Consider the following 9,047-nt stretch of genomic DNA (forward strand, 5'->3'; position numbering starts at 1 on the left):
GAAACAACCATAGTCAATTCAGTTCATTTTTGACAGAAAAAAAAGGCCAAAAATCATTATCAGATATATCACAATCAGATCAAACAAGAAGCACAAACTTATTGGTTATTTATATTGTCATTTAAAGGATCATATTGGTGCACAAATTCTTCGGTGTAAATTAGATAAACTGTGAGCAAGGAACTCTAGTGCTCTAAGTGTTCAATTTCACTAAGAGTTTCAGTTAGACAGTGTTAAATACTAACTGAAGTGTGTAATTCCAAATCACTAGTAATTATCAAAATCTTTAGTGCAAACATTCCTTGAGGAAGAAGGGGATGACGTAAGAGTATTGAATTCTCCGAACATCCATAAACATTCATGCGTTCATTTATCATCTAGTCTACCTTCTAGTAACAACCCAACTGAATAGGATTTTGTTCAAATTAGTTTCAGTAAGTTTTCTTCTGCACATTTAATACTGATAGAGTTGCAAAATACTCTACTGACAAAAAGAAAGTTTTAAAATTGTTAACATAATCGAAACTATTGGAAAAAATTTATTTACTAAATTTCTTATCTTGATCCTCACATACATATACATATAATGATTAAATTATACAACTTTTAAATAAGTAATTCATAGATTTTTGAAAAAGGAGTTTTTGGCCATTATCTCTAGGGAATTAAAAATTAAAGCCCCGTCCCGTATTATCGTATAGCATGGATTTTACATCTTAGTGTAAATTTATAGTCCAAAATTATTTTTACCCTTTTTAAAAATATCTGAAATTGTCAAGATATCGAACTATCATTCAACCCAAATTCTAAGCGTAATTTCAGGTTTATCAACGGATTGAGTATTATCCGTTTGGAGCAAATCAATTCTTATCCAAAATTAATACCAAATCAGCATCTGTATATTCGTAAATATATACAATAACTAATCTGTAAATTTTTATTTACTGGAAAATTTATTCACAGCTTCTTTTAACTTTTGGTTTGAATCAGAGAAGTCCACCAGCTCTGTTGCTTCCTTAAATTGCTCTAATGGAGGACTTCCATCTCCCAAAAGATTCTTACTTTCTTGGATTTGATAGCTCTACGCAGTATGTTTTCATTCAAAACTACACCGATGTTCATTAGATATTCAATGGGGATCAATAGTTTTTTTTATTATATAATGTAAAATAGTAGATTTCTGTGTGACGAGAAGATTCTTATTAAAACAATTTGTAGTGTTTATTCAACTGGATTTCTACTAATTTTTGTGGGTTTTTGTTAAATTTATCTTTTTCCAGTGATTGGGATTCAAGATTGAAATTTTGTATAAATTAAGAGATAATGATCGTTTTTCCTGTAGGTCATTGAAGGCAACCGTATTGGATTCAAGTCTCAATATTGTAGCTTCTGATATAATTAATTTCGATTCTGAATTAAGCCATTACAAAACCAAAGATGGTGTTTATAGGGATCCTTCTGTCAATGGGAGGATTGTTTCACCCAGTTTAATGTGGGTGGAGGCATTGGATTTAATACTCCAGAGACTCGAAAAATCGAAGTTAAATTTTGGAAAGATTGCTGCCATTTCGGGTAGTGGACAGCAACACGGTAGCGTGTATTGGAAAAATGGGAGCTCTTCAATCCTTTCATCATTGGACTCGAAGAAGGCATTGGTGGATCAATTCCGTGATGCGTTTTCGGTTAAAGAATCGCCTATATGGATGGATAGTAGCACTACCGAACAATGTAAGGAAATTGAGAAATCTGTTGGTGGTGGACTGGAGTTGTCAAAGCTCACTGGTTCTCGAGCTTATGAAAGATTTACAGGTCCACAAATTCGGAGAATATTTGAGACACAGCCAGAAGCTTACAAGAATACTGAGAGAATCTCTCTAGTCAGCTCGTTTATGGCATCTCTTTTCATCGGTAAATATGCTTGTATCGATCAAACGGATGGGGCGGGGATGAATTTGATGGACATCAAAAAGAGGGCTTGGTCAAAGATGCTTTTGGAGGTTTGTTTATACTCCATTATTGGTTTTCGATTTCTTGGTCGAGGCAATGTTTCTATTTCAGTAGAGGTTCATTGTACTAAATAGATTTATATGTTATGTACGTATGTTGTAGGCCACTGCTCCAGGCTTGGAGGAAAAACTTGGGAAATTAGCTCCTGCACACGCGGTAGCTGGTTTAATCGCCCCTTATTTTGTGGAGAGGTCAGTGGCATCTTAATCTTCACAATTAATGTATTCCATGTTTGTCTACATTCTTGGATTTCTTATAAACCTTGTTACAAAATGTTCAGGTATAAATTTGACAAGAACTGTTTGATCATTCAGTGGTCTGGTGATAATCCCAACAGCCTAGCTGGTAACTATTTCCGTGTTTCCTCGTGTTTTTCTTATAACCAAGTTGTTGAAAGATGAAAGTTCTTCTTTGTAATTTGTTTGCGAGATAGAATGCCACTGCACAACACATCAAGCCTTTGACAATTCTCTTGGGGCTTCATTTGGATCGATGAATTTGGATTTGATAATGGGTTCTGAACGAAAGGATTTCATGGAGTTCAAATGATAACTTTTTGAAGGAATTTCAAATTCACACCAAAAGATAGCCTAAAAATGCGTTGGATTCGAAAGACAATGCAGACATGGTGGAATTGATGGACACGTTTTAAATTCGTGAACCTCGTTTTCATTGATCCAAATGTAGCTTTAGGGTGCACTTGGGAGGATTTATTTGAAATACATAGATTTTTGTAAACTATGAAAGAATAGATCAAATACTAAATTCATACCTTATTTATTTACACATTAGTTACACAAAGCAGAATGAATTTCAAATAACATTATGATCAGGTGAATTTGAAGTTCATGGTCTTGTTTATCTAAAACAACAAAAAAAACATTTGAAATCCATCGATCAATTTGCAATGTTTTGTAATTTGTAATGGTTAAACATGAACTTTTATGCATTTATTCCTGAAGAAGAGAATACTGAACTGCCGATTGCTGGTTCCACCTACATTATATGATTAAAACACATGTATAGCTTTGTTGTATGACATGCACATCCTATTCGTACAAGAAAATTTGTGTTTTCTATAATAAACTTTAAGGTCTTCCTCAAATACATTTCATCAAGGCACAGACATTTATAAAACAGTTGAAAACCAATGTAATCTAGTTCCTTCTTTATGATGATAATGCCAGTTTACAGTTTCTATAAACTATGCAGTAATTCATCTGATGCTTACTGAGTTCCTCGTATGTTTTAGGTTTAACCCTTAGCAGTCCTGGGGATCTAGCTATCAGTCTCGGAACCAGTGACACTGTAAGTCGTCTTCTGTCGCAACATCTGCTGTTTTATGCTGAATGTGATGTTGGTTCAATTTAACGACAGTACCTCGACACTGAAAATAGGTGTTTGGGATCACCAACGAGCACAAGCCATGCTTAGAAGGGCACGTCTTTCCTAATCCAGTGGATGAAAAAGGTTACATGGTAATGCTGTGCTACAAGAACGGATCTCTGACCCGTGAAGGTATGTAACAAACTGCTGGAAACAACGATTTGGATCTTATAGTTCATTGTTGAATGTTTTTATTTTCTTGTTCCAAACTTGGCAGATATACGTAACCAATGTGCAGATAAATCTTGGGATGTGTTTAATAGATGTTTACAGGAATCACCGTCTCTAAATGGTTAGCGCATCTGTTCTAAACTTTTTTCTCTTAAGGACGTATTATTTCGTCGTTCTTCGCCTTGGTTTTAATGTTGTAAGGTACAGGTGGAAAGATAGGCTTTTATTACAAGGAACATGAAATTCTTCCTCCCCTCCCAGGTAAAAATGCTACACAAATTTTGATCAATTGTACGAACTCATAGATATTATCATCGATTAAAATACCTATAATTGCTTTCAGAGTTCTGGAATCAATGTTGTTCTTGCTAAAAGATCTTGTTTATTATCCCCTTCATCTCCACTTTTGAATAGGATAAAAAGGTTCAAATCACACGAATATATTGTCTTCGACTGCCCTACAATACGAGTATCGCGAATATATGACTAGCTTGCCGTGATTGCAGTTGGGTTCCATCGTTACGTTCTCGAAAATTTCAGTGGTGACTCGTTGGATGGAGTAAAAGAACATGAAGTTGATGCATTTGACCCTACTACTGAGGTTTGTTTGCCTCACCTTCAATATGCATAAATGTTAGTATGGTTACATACTCGCTTAAACAAAGTTCTTGCAGGTCCGAGCATTAGTGGAGGGCCAGTTACTCTCAATGCGAGCTCATGCCGAAAGATTCGGGCTCCCTTCACCTCCAAACAGTATAATTGCTACGGGCGGAGCATCAGCAAACAAATGCATTCTCGCGTTAATATCTTCGATTTTTGGGTGCGATGTCCATACAATTCAAAGCTCAGGCAAGCCATATTTTCTTTTTATCACCTCTGGATATCTTCTTGGGGAATTAGAACTATAGTAATCTCATATAAAATACAATATAAAATCGTGAATGTGTATAGGAAAAATCCATCATAATTTTAATACTGTCAATCTGATTTCATTCTCTGTATTTTTTTATTTATTTTTGACACTTGCCTCAAGTTGGATGTGAGAATCATAAATGATACCTTCAACTTACACAAAATATTGTGCAATATGTTCTTCATCTAAGACCTTTTTGGTGAAAATTTCATGTACTCGGTTTTACAGACTCGGCTTCTATGGGGGCTGCACTAAGAGCTGCTCATGGCTGGCTGTGCAACAAGAGGGGCTGTTTTGTTCCTATATCTAGCATGTATACCGACAAATTGGAACATACGTCTCTAAACTGCAACCTCGCGGCTACTTCTGGAGATCCAGAGCTTGTTACTAGATATGGATTGTTGATGAAGAAGAGAGTGGAGATTGAGAACAATCTTGTCAAGAAACTGGGACGATTGTGAATGGAATGATTACAGTTTAAACGAAGACCAACTGTGCTAGGCACTGGTGGTGGTGGTCGTACTCACTGAGGTTTTTTTCTTATTTATTTTAGTGGGATTTTTTTGTGAATTTCATCTTTTTAGCTGTTTAGTGGGATCTTTTTTGTTAATTTCATCTTTTTTTTTTGTTAATTTCATCTTTTTTGCTGTTTAGTGGGATCTTTTTTGTTAATTTCATCTTTTTTGCTGTTTCTTGGAATAAATTTGATTTGTGGATTACAGTTCTGTTTATAATTCTTCATTAACAAAAGAAAAATATTAGTAACAATATTTTCTGTTTATATAATCGAAAAGCTTTATCACGGGAGTTGTTTCATATTCTACCATTATTTTGTAAATAGTTTTTCTACAAAACTTGGAAGTTGACATGTATTTTCCCAAGAAAAGATATGTGCACACATCGTACCATATCTTACCTTGAAAAATAAAATATCAAGCAAGTTAACCAAGTCTAGTTGACTGGTCTTTTAGTGGCTCAAGTACAACCATTTCTCTAAAAAATTTAATAAATTGTCCATTTCTATCAACTTTTTTATTATTTTTCAAGGGGGAGGAAATAGGAGAAAAATAAACTATAACTTGAACCCAAAGATATCATTTTGATGATTGAGCCAAAAGCATTAGCAAATTGGAAGTGTCATGTCACATGGAACCATTCGAGTCAAAACACAAAGCAATCTACTCGGGGCATTTCTCGTAAAATATATAATATACATGAAATTTAAAACATTTATCCATTGGATGTGTTGCACAAGTCCATATCGTTACCAATTGTATGGGTCGACGACCAGTTGGTCAGAGAGTGAAGATTTACATGACGCACAAGACTCAGTAACATTCCCTAGACAAGCTCAAGCCCTTGCTTAACACTTTCAGTGCCTCCCTTGAATGCAATACACTTTTACACCCAAGGAATCCCTTTACTCCAGTCATTCTCTGCCCTTGACTCTCATGCTGCATCTGCCCTTGACTCTCATGAGCTGTGCATCAGCATCGCAAGAGTCTAGAAGCAGGTCAATATGCGCCTTTCTCTCACCCAAACTGCCATTCTATGGCCAGCTTACCACTTATCCCAGCTCCCCTCTCCAAATCACCACAGCTCTTAGGGCCATTATATGTTACCATCGACAGCTAGTTTCTCAAACAAACACAAATGACTTTCTATGTATCTATTCCCTGAGATCCCCAACACTTTCACAATCACATAAACAAACCCCACTTCCCGGATAAAAATTGCATTATGTAAGAAATATGAGATTTGATTCAATCATAAATGGACCTGCCTGGTGCATCTCTTCTGGGAAGTAGAGAACTTGAAACGTCATTGCATTGTTAAAATTCTAATAATTTAACTTAATCTACTTAATTCTTATAATTTGTTGTTGGAACTTTATTCGCGTAAATTTATCTGTAATGAACAAATTGGGTAAAATATCCATCCACAGATGAATTATTTGGTCATCGGATAAATTCATTTAGTTACAATGCTCTATAATATAAGAGCTGAAAAAAGTGAGGGAAGCTCCATCTTCTTGAGATTCACTCCTCGTGGTAGACATAGGTTAATCCATGTTGCAATATTATTGCATACCCAAACCCAATTTAAACTCAAGAATGGCCCAATAGAAGATTGTAATCCTTACCAATCACAGCTTCATTTACAGTATATAGTTGCCAAACACCATCTCAGTACTTTTCTGATAGAATGTCATCTGTATCGTATCCACTTCACCGCAATGCAAGCGCACCTATATGGTATTACGAAAATGAGGTATGCAATGACATATACATTGTGTAATTCAAAATGGGATTTCTCATAGCTTCCTTCATGCTTAGGCGACACACAGCTTTCTATGTTTTTTCAAAACATTATGTGCAGAGCCTTGTCTTTCCACTGAATGCTACAACCATACTAGATGTGTTTGAAGATATTATCAGGGATAATGAAAGCGCACATAGAAGGCCGCATAAGGATATTGAAGGACATCTCGTGGAATATTGGTTAATGGATGTACTATCATTTGTTTCGTGCCTTGGGAACTAAAGGATCTGATCCCAATTTGCTCAATACTATTCACTGCAGGGTCACATAATCCATAGAAATTTAAAATGAAATGGATATTGTTCAAATGATTTATTATTCTAACACGGAGTGTATGGTTACAAAGGGGCCAACACAACATTACTTGGAACGTACCTTTTCAGTCCCAACTCCATTTTATGCTTAACCTGCAACCATCTGCTATCTCAAGGTCTATGGATACTACATCAATCATAAAGACATGACAGGATGGCTACTTGTTGGACTCCATCAACAACATTTTTCTTCTTCGAAGAAAGGAGAGCGTTTCCATTAAAATTTAAGAAATGTAGGAGCATGAACAAGGATTTTCTATTTATTAATCAATGAAGTTTATCAACATCCCAATTCGTTCAACAAACACTGACCACCAAATATCTAAGAATAAATAAACTGAGAAAAGCATAATGCACGATCAGCACAAAAGTTGAAAAGGAATAAAGATGTAATAAATAAAAGATCAACAGAAGATCAATCAATATAACCAATAGAGATTTAGAATTCATTGTCAAAACATACAATAGATTCAATAAATATGATAACTAGTGAAGAAGTGACTTAAGGTTTTAGATCCTTTTCTCCACCATTCATGTACAAAACGAACACTAATTGAACAGCTGGCCTGCATCTCCTTTTCCACTATAATTCAGTGGTCATATTCACTATAATCTCCCAAAACCATTTACAGATTTAAATTACAGTGTTATAACTATGAAATAAAAGGGAAAGAAATACAAATCTGTAGAACGCTAAAATGAGTTACCTTTCTGATACCTCAGCGAAAAGCTTACATACCCTTCCACCTTGGGCTAGGAAGAGGCACCGTCGGTGATAAGGGTAGCGGCGGCAACCCCAATTGACCGGTCGGTGAAAACAGCAAACTAGGAGAGAGCATAGCGTACGGAGACCTAGGCGATGGCACGCATCCAAATGGCAGCGGTGAAAGAGGCAGCACTGGAAAAGGTGATGGCCAAGAAGAAGATGATTGCACAGGCGGCGTCTGTTGCTGTGTGTGGGGAGGTGGAGAATGAGGCAATGGCGGACCGACGCCATTCCACCGTGGCAAAGCAGCAGGCGTGGTGTTTGCCGAGCTCTGGAGAAAACGCATGTAAGTAGAGATCGGGGATTCTATTGGCTGTAGCTGCGATAAGGGTTGAGGGTGGGCTCCCCGTTGACCAACTTCGTTAAGAGGTATGAGAGAATCGGGACGAGGTCCAGCCGCGGCCACACCGTTCCACAAAGGCGACGGAGCAGATGGGATAGAAGAGCTCTGGATAAAACGCATGTAGGCAGAAATAGGTGACTCCGCCGCCGGATGCACAGATGGCAAAGGAGGCAGCGGCGGTAAGAGCTGCCCCACTGCCCGTTGATCAGTATCGTTAGGAGGACGAGGAACCACCGGAGTCAGCTGCGGTGGGCAGTTGCCAATTTGGGCCAAAGGTGGGGGACGGATCTTCTGTAGTCGTGAGCTGGACGGCCTCGGCTGCGAGACTGGCGGCGGCGTAGGAAAACGTTCATGGGACGGCGAGCCCGTGAGCTTCTGAACGACGTCTCGAAAGTCGTTCTTGTTGATGTTATACACCGGTGGCTGCTGCGTATTAGGCTCAAGAATCGGCGCCGCCACAGCAGAAGCAGCTACCGCGGGAAGAGGCTTCCGCACAGGCTTCGCAATCTTGTACGAATTCTTGCTGACTTGTTTCAAGTACATTTCGCTGTTGCTNTATGTCACTTTTGTGAGACAGATCTTCTATTTGGGTCACTCATAAAAAAAAATTAATTTTTATATCAAAAGTATTAATTTTTATTGTAAATATGAGCATGATTGACCCGTCTCACGAATAAAGATATGTGATATCGTTTCACAAGAAATCTGCCATATATATATTTATGTTTTAAATTAAATAACTTTTATTTAATTATCTAATTAATTAATTAATCTATCATAGACTCTTCTAGAATGTTTCATAAGAATTTTGCACTTAGTAGTCAC

The 9,047-nt window shown here is 37.1% G+C and overlaps 2 protein-coding genes across 2 annotated transcripts; one reads left to right on the forward strand and one right to left on the reverse strand.

The window, feature by feature from the left end:
* Window positions 1-840: 840 nt before the first annotated feature.
* On the forward strand, window positions 841-5,119 carry LOC140965535 (xylulose kinase 2-like). Its single transcript, XM_073425610.1, has 11 exons — window positions 841-1,088; window positions 1,343-1,997; window positions 2,110-2,198; window positions 2,288-2,352; window positions 3,260-3,315; window positions 3,405-3,525; window positions 3,611-3,685; window positions 3,772-3,825; window positions 4,071-4,165; window positions 4,239-4,413; window positions 4,706-5,119. The coding sequence occupies exons 1-11, from the start codon at window positions 1,030-1,032 to the stop codon at window positions 4,936-4,938; spliced, it is 1,677 nt and encodes a 558-aa protein (XP_073281711.1). The 5' UTR covers window positions 841-1,029; the 3' UTR covers window positions 4,939-5,119.
* A 1,294-nt stretch (window positions 5,120-6,413) lies between these two features.
* On the reverse strand, window positions 6,414-8,771 carry LOC140965540 (VQ motif-containing protein 9-like). Its single transcript, XM_073425624.1, has 2 exons — window positions 7,821-8,771; window positions 6,414-6,725 (listed from the first exon to the last, which is right to left on the reverse strand). The coding sequence occupies exon 1, from the start codon at window positions 8,763-8,765 to the stop codon at window positions 7,845-7,847; it is 921 nt and encodes a 306-aa protein (XP_073281725.1). The 5' UTR covers window positions 8,766-8,771; the 3' UTR covers window positions 6,414-6,725; window positions 7,821-7,844.
* Window positions 8,772-9,047: the final 276 nt, after the last annotated feature.

Source organism: Primulina huaijiensis, chromosome 2, assembly GCF_012295235.1.
Source record: "Primulina huaijiensis isolate GDHJ02 chromosome 2, ASM1229523v2, whole genome shotgun sequence".
In the NCBI taxonomy this organism is placed as follows: domain Eukaryota; kingdom Viridiplantae; phylum Streptophyta; class Magnoliopsida; order Lamiales; family Gesneriaceae; genus Primulina; species Primulina huaijiensis.